At 32.5% G+C, this 23,869-nt stretch overlaps 1 protein-coding gene across 5 annotated transcripts in view; it reads left to right on the top strand.

Moving 5' to 3' along the window:
* The window catches only part of Snx14 (sorting nexin 14), a 96,283-nt gene that overhangs the window by 21,230 nt on the left and 51,184 nt on the right, over window positions 1-23,869 (top strand). For 4 of the 5 annotated variants that reach the window (XM_047557578.1, XM_047557580.1, XM_047557579.1 and 1 more), the window contains exons 5-12: window positions 262-305; window positions 2,281-2,368; window positions 6,700-6,784; window positions 11,671-11,827; window positions 12,867-12,942; window positions 13,670-13,714; window positions 13,823-13,903; window positions 14,000-14,114. In XM_047557578.1, the coding sequence (XP_047413534.1) occupies window positions 262-305; window positions 2,281-2,368; window positions 6,700-6,784; window positions 11,671-11,827; window positions 12,867-12,942; window positions 13,670-13,714; window positions 13,823-13,903; window positions 14,000-14,114 (691 nt within the window). The remainder of the gene's footprint in view (window positions 1-261; window positions 306-2,280; window positions 2,369-6,699; window positions 6,785-11,670; window positions 11,828-12,866; window positions 12,943-13,669; window positions 13,715-13,822; window positions 13,904-13,999; window positions 14,115-23,869) is intronic. The other variant, XM_047557583.1, reaches the window with a different exon arrangement.

A 23,869-nucleotide genomic window follows, 5' to 3' on the forward strand; every position in this document is an offset into this window, starting at 1 on the left:
TTTTTTGTGGTATCAGGAAATGAACCCAGGTTCACTTTGCTATTCATGTTCTATCCCTGAGCTACAGCCCTTAATTTTTGTTTTAGTCTCATAACCTTGTGAGGCTGAAATGTACATTTTGTCATGAAAGTATAATATTACTGTCAATATTTGAGATAATTATATTGGTTTTTGGTAATACCTATTACTAAGTTCTATAGGTCGTTTTCCCAGAATTAATTAATTAATTTTATTTTTCTCTGAAAAATACTTTTTATGCAGGTTCTTGAATTAGTGTTGGAAAACTTTGTTTATCCGTGGTACAGGTATGTTCTCTCTATAAGATCTTTCTTCTTTAATATAGTGAATACCATCAAGTTAAGCATTCTAATGATGTATCTTCAGTGTGAGCCAGGATTCTTCAACTTTTGACATTTTAGGCCAAATTTCTGTTGCAGGGGTGACTGTATTATGCATAATAGATATTTAGCAGCATCCTTGACTTTTTTTATTAGAGGCTGATAATATTCTTCTCTTTGCCCTACTAACTACCAAAGATGTCTTCAGAGATTATGAAATATTACCTGTGGCATAATTTTTTCTAGTTAAGAGTCAACAATGTAGGGTATCAGCTAATAATTTAATTATAGTAAGAGAAATAACAAAAACCATTGACTGCCTGCTTTTTTTTGAGGAGGGTACTGGGCATTGAGCCCACATCCCAGCTGTTTAAAATTTTTTTTTTTTTTTTTTTTTTTTTTTTTTTTTAATTTTGAGAGGGTCTCACTAAATTGCTGAGGCTAACTAACTTGTGATCTTCCTGCCTCAGCCTCCTGAGTCAATGGGATTACAGTTGTGCACTACTGAGCTAGGCCTAGTCTGATTTTTGAAAGAAAGGAACTTGTAGAGTTTTTATCATTTCAAAATGTATTGATTTAATAATTTTGTACACAGTTTTCACATTTGAAATAATTATATCTTTGGCGGGGAGTTTATAATTTGGATGTTTCATTAAATTGAAAATTAATTTCAGTAGATTCCCTAGAAAAATTATTAGTGGTGTTTTTTTTTTTTTACAAAATAAGAAAATATTTTTCCCTATGTACATATCTTGCAGGACATAGAAAATACTCTAGATCTGGAAAAAAATGTACAGTTTGAGAATCAGAGATATAACATATCATTTAATGAATACCTATTTCCTTAAATAAAATGTCATGTTTAGCTATTTGAACATGTACATCTCTATGTATGACTTACAGTGAGTAATGACATATACTTTAATTTTATATCGATTCAGTATATTTTGGATATTCTACTTAAAAATAAATGCTGCTCCTTGATTTCATCTAGTATAACCATATTAAGAAACTTTTTATATAGTTCATGTTATATTTTCCTGCAAATTAAAATTTTTCCTGTAAATTAAGTTTTTTTTTAACATCGAATTCTGTCTTAAATATGGAGCTGGAATGTGTATAATTTAAATGAAGCTGATGATGAAGCCTTTTGTAAAATGGATCCTTTCTTGAAGACACCCTTACTTCAACTCACCCCCTAATTAGGACTATTCAGATGTAAAATCTGGTTGTATTTCTGATTGTTAAAGCATGTATTTTCTGCACAGTCTAGCTATTGATATTATAATATCTGCTTTCTGAAGAAGATAGTGGGAAGCATGAGTGCTACAGTGATCTTCCTTATTCAGTTGAGGGACTTAATAGCACCATCTTCAAGTTCCGGATGTCACCATTTTATATACCTTTCTTAACCTTTGATTAGGAAAATGCTCTAATTCTTCTAGGAACCTTAAGACTTTTAAGAAAATAAAAGATACCACCTCAGATGATATTTGTCAAAATTTTGGTTTAAAAATATTTGTTTCAGTTTATTTTCTTTTTCAAAATAGAGCACACATATAAAAAAATTTACATTTATATTGTAAATATTTTATACTAACTTAAATTTTGTATTGATTCTTCAAAATTTTTTTGTTTCAAATTTTTTTGATGCTTAGAAGATGATCTTAGTTATAAAAACAAGACTATGTACACATGTATGTCTGCAAGGAAATACATGCTACATTTTAGTTAATATTGATTATGTTATGGTACTAGAATTATGAGAGATGGTTGTTTTTTAATGTATTTTTCTATTGTGCAATGAAATGTATTATTTATAAATAAAAAGAAAAATAGCACCAGGAAATGGAAAAAAAGAGGAAGTTCTTTTCTCATCTTCAAGAAGGTAAAACTGCATTTCTCTGAACTTCTGAATGTTTACTTTTCTCCTCAATTGAAGGGATGTGACAGATGATGAGTCCTTTGTTGACGAACTGAGAATAACATTACGATTTTTTGCATCTGTTTTAATACGAAGAATTCACAAGGTATATATTTATAAAAAGAAATTTGGGACTTTGGGGGCTTTATCACTATGAACAAGATTATTTTAAATCTTAGTTTTACTTTCTCATATATATTTATTTTTCTTCACTTTTCATATTTTAGGTTAAAAATTAATAAATCACTTGATCTACTGATCAGTTTTGCTTTAATACTTAGTTATCTTGATTTGTGGAAATTAGACTGAAAAATTAGCTAAAGGAAAAAAAGTCATGTTTCAGTTAGATGAATTTATTGAATAAATAGCAGTGATTATAATCTACTGCTAGACAAGTGCTCTACCACTGAGCCATAACTCCAACCCCTTAAAAATTTTTTGAGTTGTATTTTGGATTTGTTTGGGTCTTTGCCTATATATATTTACTTACAGTATATTGATTGTAGACACATATTTGTCTACTGCTTTGTCAATTCAATAGGATTAAACATATTAACAGTGAATTAGTATATAGCAACCATTAATTAATAAAATAGAGATTACTCTCGTTAAATATTTCTTTATCCATTTGAGACATAAGCAGTATATTCAGTGAGTCCCCAGAAGAAAAATATAAAATGGCCAATGAACAATTGAAGATAGATTGTCTTACATCAAATATAAGTTGTTAGGAGTATCCTTTTACCTATCAGACTGGGAAAGATAAAAGGGAATGCTGAAATCTAATAATGGTGATTTTAGGGAAAGAGTAAGTAAATCCAGATTGGTATAATTTATACTTGAGGATAGTTGGGTAATCTTAATTATTTTATTATATATAATTATTATTTTATATATAATTATAATATATAATTATAATGTATTTTATTTTATATATATATAATTTTTTTTTTTTTTTTTTTTTTGGTACTAGGAAGTTAACCCAGGGGTGCTTTATCACTGAGTTACATCCCCAGCCCTTTTTATTTTTTATCTGAGACAGTCTTACTAAGTTGTTTTAAAGTCTTACTAAATTGCTGGTAATCTTTATTAAGATTTAGAAGTGGCCTGTAATCTCAACAGCTTGGTGGCTGAAGCAGGAGAATGGCAAATTCAAAGCCAACCTTGGCAACTTAGCAAGGCCCTAAGCAACTTAACAAGACCATGTTTCAAAATAAAAAGGGCTGGGATGTGACTCAGTGGTTGAGCATCCTGGGTTCAATCCCTGGTACCAAAAAAAGTGCATATTCTCAAATTCAACTCTGTTTTTTATAATAAATTTTAAGGAAACAATCAAAGATATGTGTAAAGTGCATATTCAAAGATTTATTTTAGTATAATTTGTAATAAGGAAGATGGAAAAGAAACACTTTTCAATCGGATGATTGGATGATTGTTTGGGTATATATAATATATCCTAATATATCCTAACTAGAATTCGGCGCAGTCATGAAACATTGTTCTGTAGAGATTGCTAATTTACATGGGAAATATCTTAAATAGCAAGTGGAAGAGCCTGTAAAATAATATGTTTGGTATGTATTTAAGGACATATTTATCCTTACCACTGTTAATACTTTTTTTTTTTTTTTGTGCTGGTGATTGAATCCAGGGCCTTGTGCTTACAAGGCAAGTGCTCTACCAACTGAGCTATATCCCCAGCCCATAAATGTTAAAACTTGTTGTGGTTGTGGGCTATTGCTGAATTTTGTTTTTTCCATGTACTTTTTTATGTTTGCCATTATATTTTGCATCGAGCATTTATGGTTTTTGAAAAAAGTTGATAAAAAAAGTAGTAAGAAATATTAGATAGTTGATGATAGACCATTTAATTTACAGCTTTTCTGAAAAAATAAAATTATTTGTTCTCTTTACAGTGAATTAGTTAATAGAAAATTCTGCTATGTTAGACTTTGAAATAACCTATTGGGTTCTAAAATAATAGCACCTCATACTTGAAGTGTGAGACATATATATACTTTATAATGACTTTATTGAAATATAATTTACATGTCATGTAATTCACCCATTTAAAGTATACAGTTCAGAGATTTTTAGCATATTCATGTCACAGAGTTGTACAAACATAACCACAATCAATTTTAAGATATTCTGTATCACCTAGAAAGAGACTTGGTACCCTTTAGCTGTAAACCCCAACACCTATCTCCTCAGCCATAGCCAACCACAATTTTACTTTCTGTCTCAATGAATCTGCCTATTCTAGACATTTTATACAGTTGGAATCATATAATATGTGGCCTTTTGTGGTGGTTTCTTTCACTTGGCATAATATTCTTATTCATGTTTTCATTTTTAATGGCCAAATAATATTCCACTGTATTTATATACCACAATTTGTTTATCCATTCTTCAGTTGATGGACATTGGATTCTTTCGACCTTTTGGCTATAATGAACCTGTGAACATTTGTTCACTAGGTGACTTTTTATTTTTTGGTAGATATGTGTTTTCGTTTACCTTGGGTATATATTTGGGAGTATAATTGCCAGATAAAATGGTAACTCTGTTTCACTTTGTTCTACTGCCATACTGTTTTCCAGAGTGGCTGTACATTTAAGTTCTTGTCAGCTGTGTATAAGTGTTTTGATTTTTCTACATCCTTGCCAGATTTAGTTATCTCTTTTTTTTTTTTCCTGCCAATTCTGGTGAGTGTGAGGGGTGTTTCACTGTGACTGAAATCTGTATTGGATTTCATTGGATATGCATTTCATTGGAGAAATCTGTTTTCAAATACTTTGCCCATATTTTATCTTTTTGTTATTGAGTTGCAAAAGTTCTTTATATTTTAGATACAAGTCATTTATCAGATGCCTGATTTGTTAGTATTTTATTACATTCTCTGAATTATTGTGTTATATATTATTCTCATTCTTCTTATTTTATCAGCATCAATCACTGTCTTTGGAGATGAATGGGTCATTATGATGTCAATTTCATAGAAATTAATTATGTCAAAGTGTCAGAGGTAGTAAAAGGAAAAAGAATTAGGCCTGGGTCACCTTACTACTACTATGTTCTATCTTTGATACCATTGCCCAAATAAGGTCAATTGAAAATTTGTGAATCATAAAATCAAAGTATAATTTAAGTTTCAGGGATTTTTAAATGAATATTTAGTGACAAACCTATTATTTTGCCATTTCGATTCTGACTGGAAGTTTCTAAAACGCAACTTAAAAATGAAAGTCTTTACTGATATTCTCAGAGACAAGATTTTGTAAAATGTTTGAAAACTAAGATATCTTGTTTTTTTGATAAATATGAGAATACCGTAATTTGTAATCACTTGTACCAAGTGGCTAAGGATAAATGGAACAGTAATGTTACTCTGCAATGAGGCATAATACTACAAAAATATCCCCACTTATTGAACGTGTTTGATCTTACGTAGTCAAAAGATATCTGTGAACTTCTCTGAGTTTTACCAGTGAATCACTAAAATTTGGGGGTTTATAATCTTAGATTTATGACCCCTGTGATTTTATTCTCTTACTTAACATGAAATATTTCTCATACTTCAGGTGTTAAGTTTTATGGTGGAAGATAAGGCTATTAAAGTCTAATAAACATGCTTTCTGGTAATTTCACTTGTAGTTTATTTTGTTATTTCATTTTTTGCTTCTATTCTATGTGTGCATATTGCCCTCAATCCTCCCTCATTAATCTACCATAATCACTTAGCATCTAGCCTTTAGGTTGAAAAAATGTTGGTGGAGAGTGAAGGAACTGAATATTGTTTTTCAAAATAGTATTCTTCCATTTATCTTAAAACCAGGCTTCATCTTGTAAGCTAATGAAAAAATTCATTTTCAAGTAACTTCTTAGTAAACAGAAATATATAGCTTCCAAGGATGATAAGTTACTGGAAAAATTTTAAATGCATTTAAAACAAAGAACCTGTATAGAAACAAACTAGGAATAAAGATATTATTTGGGGGAAATTTTTCCTCTTCAGGATTTAAGTATTAAGATAAATTTTTAATAGTGTGAAAAATAACTGTTTCAGTTAGTATTAAATGCTTTTAAAATGTTTTTTGAAAAAGCCTGAACAATATGGTTTTTGAATTTTTTATTATAAGTGCACTATTAATAATTATATTTGATATAAAGTGTGTGATTCATGAATACAATGTAGAATAATTTAAATCCAACTATTTGGTTTATTCATCACTTCAAATAGTTAACCTTTTTTGTTTGAGAACATTTGAAATTTACTCAACAATTTTGAAATGTACAACTCTCTGTTATGAACTATAATAGATGTCAAAAAACATTCTTCCCAGTGCCTCTAATTTTTAAGATATGTTCTAGTATCTTATTGACACTTACTGACAATTATTTTTAAAGTTTTATATTAATGTTGAATTTTTCTAGGTGGATATTCCATCTATTATAACCAAGAAACTGTTAAAAGCGGCAATGAAGCATATAGAAGTGATAGTTAAAGCCAGACAGAAAGGTAATATTTTCTACTTATGGTTTGAGTGATTTTGATTTTATATACCAACTTTCATCTGAAATATCTGAGTACTGGTATGTCAAATGGTATATTTACAAATGCTGTGGGAATGTTCTTTTAAACTGAAATCTTTTTCAGGAATTTGTTAACCATGTAAGTGTGAAAATTCCATAGTCTCTGAAAATTAAAATAGTTAACTTTTAGATATGTTATTGGTAAATTTCTGTTCTTTGTCTCTTTTTCTGAGGTTATTTTTCATATCTCTTCTCCATTTCTTCTTACTGATTTTGAACAGTTTTGACCTATTTTAGTCCATCCTATGCATTGTTACCATGTTAATGTCTCAACATCACAATTTTCATATTAACTTCCTATTAAAAAAAATTGGTGGACTGGGGAGATAGCTCAGTTGGTAGAGTGCTTGCCTTGCAAGCACAAGGCCCTGGGTTCGATCCCTGGTACCGCAAAAAAAAAAAAAAAAAAAAAATTAGTGATTCTGCTACAGCACTATTGACTTTTTCACTGACAAGATCTGTACAAAGGATATAATAAATTCAGTAAATATTTTCTGATTGAATGAATGAAATCTTCCCTTAGGACTTCTCTTGCTCTAAAATCAAACTAAAGTTTTTTTTTAAACAAAATTACTTCTATTATCTGTACTATTTTTTCTGTGAAACAGATATTCCTTGTTTGCAGTTGCTATTCTGTGTCAGTGCTTTCTGAAAAACATTCTGCAGAATACTGCTGTACATAGATGACCATGTAGAAAAGATTTCACGGTCATTTTTTTTTATTATTTCTATTTATTCCCCTCTCAAAAATTTCCTATAAAGACTAGCACACCAAAAACTCTGAGTAGTCAGCAACAAAGAAATAGCTTTAATAAAGTTCAACCTGGCATGCTTCAAATTAGCTTGAATATAGAGCCATTTTCTCTCTCTCAATGTAATCACAGCACATTCTGGGAAATTCTGCTGTAGATTGTTGAAGTTAAATTAGATCATATTATTGGTGTATTTGCCCTTTGATATGAATGATTCTATTATATGAAACATTTCAAATTATATATTTAAAAATTAAAAAAAATTTTTTTTATCTTATTCTAATTAGTTGTTCATGACAGTAGAATGCATTTATACCTTTTGATAGATCATACATAAATGTAGCACTTCAAATTATATATTTAAACTTATTCTGTGTTCTTATAATTTTATAATGAGTAAAATAATTTTAGGGCTGGGAATGAAGTTCAGTGGTGAATGCTTGCCTAGCATGTGTGAGACCCTGGGTTTATCCCCAGCACTTAAAAAAATAGAATTCAATATACTTAAAAAAAAGAATGATTATCTTAAATATAAAGGAATATGTGTAGAAGAGTTTGAGTACATGTAACTTCACTGTTAAATTAAAAAAATTAACTTCTGAAAATCATTTTTCTGTCATTGACAGAAATACACTAGCGGTAATATCTTTGTTGTAGACATGTCATAAAGGCGACTGTACTATTGGAGGAAAGGAAAATCTATTTCTATAGTTTTGACTTTTCCATAATATTATATGATTAGAATCATACAGTATGTTTCAAGCTGGTTTCTTTCATTTAGTAATAGGCATTTAAGGCTCATCTGTATCTTTTTCTGGCTTGATGACTCTTTTCTTGTTGTTATTCAATTGTATCCTGTTGAATGGATATACTACACTTTGTTTATCCATTTACCTATTGAAAGGCATCTTGGTTGCTTCTAATTTTTGACACGTAAAAATAAAGCTGCTATAAATATTTATATACAAGTTTTTGTATGAGAAAATTATTTATGTGGTGCTGGGGATTGAACCCATAGCCTCATCCATCCCGGGCAATCACTCTACCATTGAGTTATACTGCTAGTCCAGGAAATGCATTTTTAATATAGTTTTAATTTTGTTCTAAAGAACACCACCAACAAACCTCTAAACATCAGGCTGCAAGTAAATGGAGCCACCTTTTTAGCTTTAGTTCATCAGTTTAATAAAATCCCCAAATTATTTTACCTTTGCAAAAGTGATGTTATATGTAGAGACAGACTAGTTTTAGTGAAACTTTTTTTTTTTTTTTTTTTTTTTTGGTACTGGGGATTGAACCCAGGGGTGCTTAACCACTGAGCCACATCCCCAGCCCTTTTTAAAATATTTTATTTAGAGACAGGGTCTTTCTGAGTTGCTAAGTGCCTTGCTAAGTTGTTGAGACTGGCTTTGAACTCGAGATCCTCCTGCCTCAGCCTCCCTATCAGCAGCTGGGATTACGGGTGTGTACCTCCACCATGGGCTTGAATGAAACTCTTGTTGAATCTTTGCAAGAAATGGGTTGTTAGTTTGCTACTATTTATGTAAAAAAAAAAAAAAAAAAAAAAACCAAAACCCTCAATTATAAAACCCTCATGAAATGTAAATTGGTTGCATTAATGAAATCGGTAGAATTAAAAGACGAGATAATTAGGAGGGATCTAATTTTATCCAGATTCTCTGGTATTCTACATATAATGACAGTGAACTAAACTTGGCAAAAAGGTATTCAACTTCTTGATTTTTCATTTATTTTTTGAATTTGTTTTCAGGAAATAAAATGTTCACCTCTTCATCTACAGTCATCTTATCCTTGGTGTTCTTTGCTTAATCTGCCTCTTGAGAAGGGGATTTATATAGACGTTTTCTATGAAAGTACTTCCATGGCTTAGAAATGTCAAATACACACACACACACACACACACACACCACACACACAGTAGAAGCATTGGCTTAATTTAAATTAAGTAATGATTGTGCAGAGGGATCATACTTCAGATTGTCTACCTGAAGATATCCCTTTGTCATGGATTCTGGAGACCTTTCTCTTTACCAGCTCAAACAGCTGACTAATGAGGCATTTGATATTGGTGATTATTAAGTATTAATCTATGGTCCATATTCCAATATTTGTATTTTGCTTATAATCCCATTAAGGTTTCCCTCATGTATTGTTTCTTAAAAGTTTTGTCCAGTCTCTTTAATTTCTCATTACATAGGTCTAAAACATTCTCATATCTGACAGATATTGAATAGATTACAGCTAGTGATTTAATTTATATATCATGTGTGAATTCTTAATTATATCAAATATTATAATTATGTATTTTGCAGGATGACTTTTCATTATTAAAAACTAATACCTATTTGCAGATGCTCAAAGGAATTGTAGCAATTATTCAGAGTCATATCAGGAAAGAAGCAGAGCTGGATTTAGCACAGCTTAGTCTTCTGAATTTAAATCTATTCTTGTCATATAAATTTTTAGAAGACCCATGTGCCAAATTCACAGGGTCAGGGGGAAGCTTGGCCAATAATTTAAAATGTATTTCTTCTAGAAACTGTTCTTTGCCAGTCTTGCTTAAGTACCTCAGATACAGATAGAGTGCAGTTTTTTTTTTTTGTTTTTTTTTGTTTTTTTTTTTTTTAAGATACAGGGTTTTGAACCCATTGGTGCTCTACCACGGAACTATACTCCCAACCCTTTTTATTTTTTCATTTTGAGTCAGAGTCTCACCTCCTACCTCAGTTTTCTGAGTACCTGGGATTACAGCCTGTATCACCACTTCAGATTTAGTGTCTTGACTTTAGAAAAACATGTCTGTTAACATACTTTTATCATCAGTTAATATTTACAAAGAAGTCTATCTGTTCATGGTCTTGTATGTTATACAGTTTTATACCTCTTATATTTCACATTTTGGCAAAAGATTTAGAATTTATCCAGGTGTTTTAGTCAACTTTTTCACTACTGTGACTAAAGGACCTGACCAGAACTACTATAGAAGAGGAAAATTTTATTTGGGGGCTCACAGTTTCAGAGGTCTTGGTCCATAGAAGGCTGGCTCCATTCCTCAGGGCTAAAAGTGAGGCTGAACATCATGGTGGAAGAGCATGGTAGAGGGAGGTAGCTCACATGTTGATAGGGAAGCAGAGAGAGAGACACACACACCTCTTGCCAGATACAGATATATACCCCATAGCATGAATCACTTCAGTTACTACTCAGTTAACCCCTCTCAGGGGATTAATTCACCGATTAGGTCAAGACTATCACAACCCAATCATTTCTCCTCTGATCCTTCTTGCATTGTCTCACATGTGAGCTTTTGGGGGACACCTCACATCGAAACCATAACACCAGGGAAGCCAATTTCTATGACAAATCTAAAGGTTATCTGGATGAAATCAGTGTAAAAGCAGGTACAATAAAATTTTGAGTAATTCTGTTTTTTAATATATTCTATAGAGGCTGAACACAATCTACCCTTTGATAACAAAAACTTGGTGTAGGATAAAACACATGTTCTGTAGCCTTTTCTGCTTAAAAAAATAATTTGCTATTATTTTACATAATTTGATACTATGAGTTTAAATTCTTGTTTGCTCTGGGGAAAAGGGCCCATTATCAGTTTGTTCAAAAATAAGCAAAATTTCAACAAAGAATAATTTCTTTTTATGTTCATTTCCTTCCTTCCTTTCTTTTCTTCCTTTCTTTCTTTCTTTTTTTTTTTTTTCTGTACTGGGTTGTTTTACCACTGATCTACATTCCCAGCCCTTTTTACTTTATTTATTTGGTTATTTTTATTTTTGAGGTAGAGTCCTGCTTGTTGAGTTGCTGAGGCTGACCTCGAACTTACGATCCTCCTGCCTAAGTCTCCCTAGTTGCTCGGGTTATTGACTTTGTGCCACCTTGCCCAACAATATTTATTTTCTGAAAAGTTTCCCTATGGAATAAATATTGAAAAGAGAGCAAGGTCTAGGAAAGGGTTGATTAGGTCAAATGGCTGAAGTTATTTGCTTAACTTGTTTCAATATGTATTTTTTATTTTTATTTTTAGTAAAAAATACAGAATTTTTACAGCAAGCTGCTTTAGAAGAATATGGTCCTGAGCTTCATGTGGCTTTGAGAAGCCGAAGAGATGAATTACATTATTTAAGGAAACTTACTGAATTACTTTTTCCCTATATTTTGCCTCCTAAAGCAACAGACTGCAGGTATAAATAGACTAGAAAATATTACAGTCATATTTATATATCAAGCTATCTGTATATTGCTATCCTTGATTATATAAAAGTTCACTAAATCTTGGTATTAGTCTATATTTCAACAGTTTTTCACTTAAAATAAGTAGTTTATTATGTCTTAGGTGTTGCTTAGAATTTTTTCTTGAAAATTAATCAAAGATAAATAAAAACTAATTTTCTTATTTGCGATCATTATATTCTATTTCCTCGGTGTTCCTCTTTAAAGGCATGCTCATTATGATCTTATAGGTGGAAACATTTTGAACAAACTATACAGACAAGTTGGGTTTGAAGACATCTAGCTCAGAATAATGCATAATGGTCATCAAATCCATTCTCCCTGTTCTAGCGGAAGCTTTAGATTGTTCTTAAGTTATCTGGTTACTTTTACCCTAATAGTTCTTAGAAGAGAAATCATGGCTTATTTTACTGATGTACTTTAAATATTTACCTTGTTTTTAAAAGCATTTTGTTTTAAATTTTTGTTTTTTTAATATTTTAATGAAAATATCTTTAGCTGGATACACCGATGTGTGCCTTAAATCCTTGTTACTTGGGAGGCTGAGGCAGGAAGATTTCAGATATGAGGCCAGTCTCAGCAAATGAGTGAAACCTTACCCTCCCCCAAAAAAGAATGAAATTCAATATCATAATTACAGAGTAATTAATTATACTATTAAGCATTTTGGTCTTAAACATTAATTTAAAATATATTAAACATTTTAAGTGTTTCTATGGAAGGACTATTTTCTAATATCCCTAATATTAGAGAATTTTTTTTTATCTGAAATAATAGTCTCTTTTAATTAAGTTAGAACTCCAAGTCCATTTCTGAAGCTGTAGCATGAGTATCATTTGGAAGTTTGTTGGAAAAGCAGAATCTTGGGGCCCAGCCCAGACCACTGAATTATAGTCTGCATTTTAACAAGATCTTTAGATAGGTAGTACGCATTTGCAAATAAGAACTAATTGTAAATAACTAAATGTTTATAACTATTTCTTTTTCCAGGTCCTTGACCTTACTTATAAGAGAGATCCTATCTGGGTCTGTGTTTCTTCCTTCTTTGGATTTCCTAGCAGATCCAGTAAGAATTTTTTAAAAAATTCTTTCAGTTGTAAAATATACTTAATGTAAAACTTACTATCTTAAATATTTTTTATGTATATAATTTGATGGTATTAGATATATTCATTTTTTTATGCAAACATTACTATCACCCATCTCTAGAACTTTTCATCTTCTAAAACTGAAACTGTATCCATGGAACAATAATTCCTTATTCCTTCTCTCAGCCCCTGGCAACCACCACTCTTTCTGTCTTTGAATTTGACTAAGCTAGGCACCTGGTATAAGTGGAATCAGTGTTTCTTTTTGTGGTTGTCTTATTTCACTTAACATAATATCCTCAAGCTTCTTTTATGTTGTAGCATGTGTTAGAATTTTCTTCATTTCTAAGACTTGTCCACTCTAAGACTAGTCCACTGTGGGTATGTATCACATTTTGCCTATCCATTTATCCATTGATGGACACTTGGATGACTCCACTTTGATCTAGCAGGATTTTGAAGGAATAATTTATAAACATTTCAGATGCCAAAATTAGGTTTTCTTTGCCCATTTTCATAAAGGTTAAGAACTTGCGTTATGGAGTTTTTAGAAGTTCCTGTTTAATAAATGAATGTAGATACTTAGCCACTGCTCCATTTGTTTTGTTATTTTTCTAGAATATTAGATAATGTTAAAGTCCTGAGAATTCTGGGCAGTTTATAGTAATGGAATTACTTTGACCTGTGTTTATTATTTTTCATTAGGATACTGTGAATCATTTGCTTATAATCTTCATAGATGACAGCCCAGTGAGTATTGAACATATTAGAAAATTGCTCTGATTGCACCAGATTTTGATTCTGTATGTATGTCAAATCAAGTGTGAACTTTACTGAGTTAATTCTCTTTCTTCAAAGCCTGAAAAAGCAACTGAACCAGCTTCTCCTTTGGTTCCATTCTTGCAGAAATTTGCAGAACCTAGAAATAAAAAACCATCAGTGAGTATTTTGAGCAATAACATTATATCTGATAACAACCAATTTTAGAACACTTTGTATAGCTTTAATTTACTCTTCCTCCCATATTGTATCAAGGTGCTGAAGTTAGAATTGAAGCAAATCAGAGAGCAACAAGATCTTTTATTTCGTTTTATGAATTTTCTGAAACAAGAAGGAGCAGTGCATGTGTTGCAGTTTTGTCTGACTGTTGGTAAGATGTACCTGTATATTATGCTAGTCTTTTTAAAACTTTTTAACATATTGGAATATTTAGATCAGATGTGATATTGTAATAGCCGTCTATCATTGTACTAAATTTTAGTTACTGGATATTCTAAGAGCAGTTGTAAATTCCTCTCAAGTTTTGGATTGGGACGTAATCTATCATTGATTCCATTCAAATCCTAGTGTCTGAAAAAAAACTATTAAAAATTCAGTTTAAATGATAAAATGTTAAAAAACCCCATTAATGGTCCAAATCAATACTACTTTGTCCCAGATTCTGCTAAGAAATGTGTTTAAATAATCAAATTTAAAATATTTTGTTTTGATTATAGACTATGTAACATCATGGATTATTGGATCCATGAGAAACTTTATGAACTTTCTATGAAAAGATTTCTTTTAATGCATTTAATTTCTTTTTAAAATATAACTTTTAAAAAATTGAGGAATAATTCACACAAGTGAAACATAGTTTGGTCACTTTTAAAAATGTATTCATCCATGTAACCTACATCTTTATCAAGATATAAAACATTTCCATCATCCTAAAAGTTCCTTTAGGTTTCTTCCCAAGAGATTCATCCCTGCTTCTATTCCTGCCAAAATAATCACGGTCTCCTTTGTCTTGCTACAAATTACTTTTGCCTTACAATTTCCTCATATAAATGAAGTCACACAATCTGTACTGTTGTACCTGGCTTCATCCATTCAGGATAATGTTTCTTTTATGACTCATCCTTCTTCTTTTGTAGATTAGTAGTTTACTCTTTTTATTTTTTCTGTATTCCATTGTATGAATATGCTACAACTTCTTTATCTAATTCTCCTTGTAGATGGATATCTATATTGCTTCTACTTTTGGGCTATTTTGAATAAAGAGGCTATGAAAATTCTGGTAGAAAACTTTTTGTGCGCATATATTTAACAACTAGATGTAAAATTACAGGGTTATATAGTAGATGTATATTTAACTTTATAAGAAACTGAAGGTTTTTGTGCTATTTTACTCTCCTGCTGTGTATGAGAGTACTGGTTGCTTCACATGTTTACCAAAATTTGGTGGTGTTTAACTTTTAAATTTTATCCATTTTATTGAATGTATGGTGGTATCTTGTGGTTTTAATTTGTGCTTCTCCGAATATCTATATTACATGCTATAATATGCTTATTAGTCATCTGACAGTCTTCCTGTGAAAGTACTAAAATCTTTTGCCTTTTGAATTCTTATCTTTATGTCATTAAATTATAGAAGTTCCTTATATATTTCTGGATTCAAGTCTTTTGTCAGCTATATGTATTATGAATATTTTCTTCTAGATTGGCATATCATTTCAGTATCATTTGATGAATACAACTTTTTAATTTTGATGAAATTCAGTATATCAATTTTTAATTTATGATTAATGCTTTCTCTGACTTCCATAAGAACTCTTTGCCTACCCTAAGTTGAGATAATATTCTCCTGTGTTTTTTCTCTAATATAATATAGTTTTAGATCTTAAATATAGATCTATGATCTATCTTGCAATAATTTTTGTGTTGGAATTAGGTAGAGGTTGAGGTTCATTTTTTCCCATCATATTGATGTTGTTTTTCTAGTACCCAGTTTATTAAGAGGCATTTCTTCTCCATCTTTAATTTCTTTGACTTTTTTTTCAAATAATTTGACCACATATGTGTACATCTGTTTCTAAATTCTGTTCTTTTCTGTTGTTACTTTTGTCTGTTCTTTTCCCAAGATGAGTCTTAATTTATTTGGCTTTGATCAAGTCTTGGAGACTTTCTACTTTATTCTTTTTCAAGATTGTTTTGATTATCCTAAATTCTTTGCATTTCTATATAAATATTGGTATAAAATTACCCTACCCCACCCTACACACAGACACAGTCTGTTTGGATTTTTTTTTAATGGGATTGCGTTGAATGTTTAGATCAACTTGAAGTAATGACATTTCAGCAATACTTAGTAGTGACGTTTAGCTATACATGAACATGTTGTATTTTCCTATTAATTTCAGCCTTATTTAATTTCTCTCCACAATGTTTTGTAGTTTTTAGTGTTAGATTTTTATGGTTTGGGATATATTTTTATATAGTATTTGAAATGATTTTTCAAATTGTTGTGCATATTCAGAAATTGAATTGTTTGTATCTTGACTTTGTATTCTGTGATATAGCTAAATTCACATTCTTTATTTTACTTCCTGTGTTTTAGGAGTCTTGCTGAGGAAGTCATTTCCTAAGCTGACATGATGGAGTGTTGGGCCTACATTTTCTTCTTGTAGGCACAGGGTCTCTGGTCTAATGCCTAGCTCCTTGATCCACTTTGAGTTGAATTTTGTGCAGGGTGAGAGATAGGGGTTAAATTTCATTCTGCTACATATGGATTTCCAGTTTTCCCAGCACCATTTGTTGAAGAGGCTATCTTTTCTCCAATGTATGTTTATGGTGCCTTTGTTTAGTACGAGGTAATTGTATGTAGGTGGGTTTATCTCTGTGTCTTCTGTTTCATTAGTCTTTATGTCTGTTTTGGTAGGAAGACAATGCTATTTTTGTTACTGTAGCTCTGTAGTATAATTTAAGGTCTAGTATTGTGATGCTACTTGCTTTAGTTTTTGCACTAAGGGTTGCTTGGCAGTTCTGGGCCTCTTATTCTTCAAAGTGAATTTCATGACTGCTTTTTCTGTTTCTATGAAGAACATCATTGGAATTTTAATAGGAATGGCAGTAAATCTGTATAGCACTTTTGATAGTATGGCCATTTGGACAATATTAATTCTGCCTATCCATGAAGATGGGAGATTTTTCCATCTTCTAAAGTCTTCAATTTCTTTCTTTAGTGTTCTGTAGTTTTCTTTGGACAGGTCTTTCACCTCTTTTGTTAGATTGATTCCCAAATATTTTATTTTTTTCGAGGCTATTGTGAATGGGATAGTTTTCCTATTTTCTTTTTCAGATGATTTATCATTGGTGTATAGGAATGCGATTAATTTGTGGGTATTAATTTTATACCCTGCTACTTTGCTGAATTCATTTTTAAGTTCTAGAAGTTTTCTGGTGGAGATTTTGGGTTCTTCTAAATATAGAATGATGTTGGCAAACAGGGATAGTTTGAGCTTTTCTTTTCCTATCCTTATCCCTTAAATTTCTTTCTTTTGCCTATTTGCTGTGGCTAGAGTTGCAAGGACAGTGTTGAATAAAAGTGGTGAAGAAAGGCATCCATGTCTTTTTCCAGTTTTTAGAGGGGATGCTTTAAATTTTTCTCCATTTAGAATGATGTTAGCCTTGGGCTTAGCATAGATAGCTTTTACAATGTTGAGGTTTGTTCCTCTTGTCCCTAATTTTTCTAGTGTTTTGAACATGAATGAATGCTGTATTTGGTTAAATGCTTTTTCTCCATTTATTGAGATGATCATGTGATTTTTATTTTTAAGTCCGTTGAATTACTTTTATTGATTTTCTTATGTTGAACTAATCTTGCATTCCTGAGATGAGCACCACTTTATCATGGTGCACTATCTTTTTTTTTTTTTAATTTTTCTAGATGTTGACAGACCTTTATTTTATTCATTTATTCATATGTGGTGCTGAGAATCAAACCCAGTGCCTCACGAATGCCAGGCAAGCGCTCTACCTCTGAACCACAGCCCCTGCCCGCACTATCTTTTTAATATGTTATTATATGTGGTTTAGTCTGCTGGTGATGCTTTCCATTGAATTTTTAATTTGGTTTATTGATTCCTTCATTTCGAGGTCTTCCACTTGATTTTTTTTTCAGAATATCTATCTCTGTATTGAAGCGATCTTTTACTTCCTGTATTTTCTTTCTAATTTCACTACTTTTTTAAATTTTGAGATATTTTATATGAAGAAACTATTCACTAGAAGAAATAGAAATATCTATGAAGAATGTCAGCCTTACTAATGAACAGAGAATGTAAAGCACAACTTTTTCAGATTCATAAGTACCTATCACAAAAATACTGGGGAAACTGATAAAATCATACATTTCCATTGGGAGTAAATTATTAACCTTTTTTGTGGGGTAGACAATAGTTCAAAGTCTTATATATGCCATGGTTAGAAATCACAAAGGATAATATAGATAGGTTTGACCTATCAAAAATTTCTAGGTAAATGTAGCAAAGTTTAAAACTTTTATGACAGAAGAATCTGAATAAGTGAAAAAGCAAGCAACGGTATGGGAGATGATATATGGTACAAAAAAGATTAATATTCAAAATTCTAAAAGGAATTCCTGCAAAAGGATAGGAGACTAACAAGGTAATCCAAAAATAGACAAAGGGTATAAACTGGTAGTTTATGTAAAAGGAAATTCCACTGGTCATTAAATAGGAAAAATCCATTACTGTTAGGGATAAAATATGTGGATATTGAGAATGCCATTGTTTACCCATGAGTGAAATGTCAAAAATTAAAACTCCTTAAGATCCATACATTTCATACAGCTAGTCATTTTAGGAAACATTTAGTACAACTAATTTCACTACTTATATCATCTTTTACCCTTCAGATCAGTCTAACTATGAACTTTTTGAACTTCATCCTCTGACATTTTTTCTAATGTGGTGTCGATGGATTCTATTATTGAAGTATTTTTGGTTTGTTTGGTGTGGTTTGTTCCTTTGCTTTTTCATGTTGTTTGTGTGTCTACCCATCTAGCAGTGTGGATCTGACGCAGTAGAGTTTGTACCCTGTGGATTTATAGTGTCCCTGAAGTTTTCCAATACTTCATAGTTTAGGGCCAGACAAATAATAACCACAACCAGTGCAAACAGTATACAGTGTTAAAGCAAATAATTCCTGCTGTGACATGTACAGTGTTAATTGTCACAATAAACAGAAATGATGTGATCAGTACACTAAAAATAGTAAGTTTGCAAAAGGGTGTACAATGAATAGGGAGAGAACAGAAGAGATGTAGGATGTGATAATTATGAAGGAGGAGGAGAGAAAATGGAAAAAATTAATGAGTGAAAGAGAGGACAATAGAGTTTGACTGTTAGTAGAGGAAAAGAGAGAAAGAATCAAAGGAAACATAAGTGAGAGAAAATACAATACAAAACAAAACTGAAATATGCTAATCAAACATCCTAGACCTCAAAAGACTGAGCCATGAATAATAACTGCCTTCAAAAAATGCTAAAAATGAGATAAAAGAGGCAAATATGTATACCTATAAGTTTCCATTAAACATTCAGCTCACATTTAAACAGAGAAAACAAAAAGTTCTCCATGAATAATTCAAAGAATTGTTTTTGTTGAAGTTCAGAAAATTCCTGGCTTCCCTTCTCAGCAGTGTTAGGTAGAGTTGGTTGGAGTGTAATGTCTACTCCACCTTCACAGTGGTATTCCTGGAGTATTCTGTGAGAGGAGATAGTGTAGAAGGAGCTCCTGGAGGCAGGATTTAGGCCTAGGTAGGGTCCAGGTTCTTCACTGAATGCAGTTGTTCTGAAGATTTTAAATCAGTGCACCTCCAGGGCCCAGCAGTTGCTGATCCACACTGGGAGACTATACCCTAGGAGTCTCACCTGGGTTCCACTGGTGCCATAGAGGAACCAGTCTTTGGTTCCCTCCATCTCCCATGGATCCTGTATTTCCTGGTCCCTCTCTTTCAGTCTCCAAACTCTGTCACTCCTGCTCTCAGCCCTTTTGAATTTTCAGCTGGCTGCATCCCTCACAGTAGGTTCAGTGAGCCACTGAACTCAAGGGGGAGAAGGGAACCAGGTGGGTTTCCTGGATTGTGTTCGCCTGTATAAACCCCTCTCCATGTCTGATTTTTCTCCTGGTCACTTAGGCATGCTCTATATCATGTGTTGTGGGTTTACCAGGCCTGTATTTTAGGCTCAGCTCAGGTTTGCCAGGAATCAGCTCCCACAGTGGCGGGTCCCCTCAGCGTGGCTGCAGAATGGGTCCTTCCTTTGTCCTCCTCAGGCTGCTGGGAGAGATACGGCTTCATTCTCTCATAAGAATATTGTGAAGCATGCCTTTCACATAGCCTGGTAGTGTCTTTGATCTCAGACATGCCACAGGTCTCCTAAAAATGCCAGTTCCTTTAATTTCTTTATCCCTCCTCTTTACTTGTGGGGCACTAGTCAGGCTGGCATTGGAGGTTTGGCACAGCAAAGTTCTTCCTTATTTTATTATGTCCAACCTCCTGAGTCCCCAATATGCTCTGAATGTCCATTATTAATTCCCAGTAAACTTTTAAATCTTTTTCGTGCACCTTACTAAGAAGCTGCCTATCTGCTTTCTTGGTTTTATGCCACAGAGTAGGCAGGAAAGTGACCTCCTCTTTTCTCCCATCTTCAAGACCTGCCTTACTAATGTTTTTGACTTACTGATTTTCTGCTTTTGCTACTTGCTTCAGAGTTTTATTTTTCATTTTTTTATAGTTTCTTAAGGTGAGAGCAAAGATAATTAATCTGTACATTTTTCTTCTTTTGCATATAGGTATTTAAATTTATGAATGTCCTGTGGACTGCTAAAACTGAATTCAAAAATTTTTATGCATTTTTTATTGTTGCTAAGTTTGAAATATCCAAAAATGTTCCTTGTGCTAAATTGTTTGACCCTTTGATTATTTTGAATTATAGTGTTAAATTTATAAATATTTGGCTGGGGATGTATCTCAGTTGATAGAGTGCTTGCCTTGCAAGCACAAGGCCCAGGGTTCAACCCCCAGTACCCCTCCCCCCAAAAATTTATAAACATTTGGAGATTCTTTTTTTTTTTACTTTTTAAAATTTATTTATTCTTATGAAAATCTTTTTTATTTTTAGACTGCATTTTGATTCATTGTACACAAATGGGGTACAACTTTTCATTTCTATGGTTGTACACAATGTAGATTCACACCATTCATGTAATCCTACATATACATAGGGTAATACTGTCTGTTTCATTCTACTGTTTTTCCATCTCCACCCCTCCCACCCCTTTTTCCCCTACACCATCTAGACTTCTTCATTCCCCCCCCCCCCATTATATATTGGCATGCACTTATCAGAGAAAACATTTGGCCTTTGGTTTTTTGGGCTTGGCCTATTTCACTTAGCATGATATTTTCCAATTTCATCCATTTACCAGCAAATGCCATAATTTTATTCTTCTTAATGGCCGAGTAATATTCCATTGTGTATATATACCACAGTTTGTTTATCCATTCATCAGTCGAAGGGCATCTAGGTTGGTTCCACAATCAAGCTATCGTGAATTGAGCTGCTATGAACATCGATGTGGCTGCATCACTGTAGTATACTGATTTTAAATCCTTTGGGTATAAACGGAGGAGTGGGATAGCTGGGTCAAATGGTGGGTCCATTCCAAGCTTTCTGAGGAATCTCCATAGTACTTTGCTGAGTAGCTGCACCAATTTGCAGCTCCACCAGCAATGTATGAGTGTGCCTTTTCCCCCACATTCATGCCAACATTGTTTGTGTTCTTGTTTGTGTTCTTGATAATAGCCATTCTAATTGGAGTTAGATGAAATCTTGGAGTTGTTTTCATTTGCATTTCTCTAATTACTAGGGATGATGAGCACTTTTTCATATATTTGTTGATCACCTGTATATCTTCTTCTGTGAAGTGTCTGCCCATTTCCTTAGCCCATTTATTGATTGGGTTCTTTGTATTTTGGGTGTAAAGTTTTTTAAGTTCTTTATAAACTTTGGAGATGAGGGCTCTGTCTGAAGTGTGTGTGGAAAAGATTTTTTCCCATTCTGTAGGCTCTCTTTTCACATTATTGATTGTTTCCTATGCTGAGAAAAAACTTTTTAGTTTGAATCTATCCCATTTATTGATTGTTGCTTTTATTTCTTGCATTATAGGGGTCTTGTTAAGGAAGTCTGGTCCTAAGCCAACGTGATGGAGTTTTGGGCCTAGTTTTTCTTCTATTTGGTGAAGTGTCTCAGGTCTAATTCCTAGATCCTTGATCCATTTTGAGTTGAGTTTTGTACAGGGTGAGAGATAGGGGTTTAGTTTCATTTTATTGCATATGGATTTCCAGTTTTGCCAGCACCATTTGTTGAAGAGGCTACATTTTCTACATTTGGAGATTTTTAAAAATGAGAGATCTTATTGTGGTTGCTTTCTGATCTGATACTTTTCTGATCACACAACATATTCTGAATTATTTTAGCCCATTGAAATTTATTGAAATGTGTTTTATGACCCATCCATATAGGTGGTCAAAATGAATGTTCCATGTGAATGTTCTGTTGTGTTGGGTAGTGTTCTAAAAGTAACAGTTGGGTCACATTAATAAGGCTGTTCAGATAGTATATATCCTTACTGATTTTTTAATGGATCCACTCTCCATTTGGTTTTTTAAAATTTTGTTCATATACTTTGCACTTTATTTAGTGCAGACACTTTAAAACTATTACGTCTTTTTTATGAGTTTGTCATTTTATCAATATAAAATGTTCTTTATTTCTGGTTAATTCTCTGTCTTGAAGTCTGTTTTACGTAGTATTAATATAGCCACACCATCTTCCTGACAAAGCATTTAATGTATTTCTTATAAACAGCACATATTTTCTTTTTAAAAATCTACTTTCATCTTCACTTTGTAATTGTTATGTGCAGAACATTACATATACTATATTTTATGTTTATGGTTAGGCTCTGTATTGGTATTTGTTTTGCATTTGTCCTACATATTCTTTGCTGTTCTTTTTCTCTTACCTTTCTTTGACTTACTTGAGTACCTTCTGATATTCTGCTTTATCGCTTCTATTTTTTTTTTTTCATTTTTTAAAATTCTAAACAAATGGGATACATGTTGTTTCTCTGTTTGTACATGGCGTAAAGGCATACCATTTGTGTAATCATAAATTTACATAGGGTAATGTCATTCTGTTATTTTTTCCCTTCCCCCCCCACCCCTCCCACCCCTCTTTTCCCTCTATATAGTCCTTCCTTTCTCCATTCTTGCCCCCCTCCCTAACCCTAACTCTAACCCTAACACTAACCCCCCCACCCCCATTATGTGGCATCATCCACTTATTAGTGATATCATTCGTCCTTTGGTTTTTGAGATTGGCTTATCTCACTTAGCATGATATTCTCCAATTTCATCCATTTGCCTGCAAATGCCATAAATTTATCATTCTTTCTGGCTGAGTAATATTCCATTGTATCTATATACCACAGTTTCTTTATCCATTCATCAATTGAAGGACATCTAGATTGGTTCCACAATCTGGCTATTGGGAACTGAGCAGCTATGAACATTGATGTGGCTATATCTCTGTAGTATGCTGATTTTAAGTCCTTTGGGTATAGGCCAAGGAGTGGGATAGCTGGGTCAAATGGTGGTTCCATTCCAAGTTTTCTAAGGAATCTCCACACTGCTTTCCAGAGTGGCTGCACTAATTTGCAGCCCCACCAGCAATGGATGAGTGTACCTTTCTCCCCACATCCTCGCCAACACCTGTTGTTGCTTGTATTCTTGATAATCGCCATTCTAATTGGGGTGAGATGGAATCTTAGGGTGGTTTTGATTTGCATTTCTCTTATTACTAGAGATGTTGAACATTTTTCCATATGTTTGTTGATTGCTTGTCGATCTTCTTCTGTGAAATGTCTATTCATTTCCTTAGCCCATTTGTCGATTGGATTATTTGCATTCTTGGTGTAGAGTTTTTTGAGTTCTTTATAGATTGTGGAGATTAGTGCTCTATCTGAAGTATGATTGGCAAAGATTTTCTCCCACTC

Source organism: Sciurus carolinensis, chromosome 7 (assembly GCF_902686445.1).
Source record: "Sciurus carolinensis chromosome 7, mSciCar1.2, whole genome shotgun sequence".
NCBI lineage: Eukaryota > Metazoa > Chordata > Mammalia > Rodentia > Sciuridae > Sciurus > Sciurus carolinensis.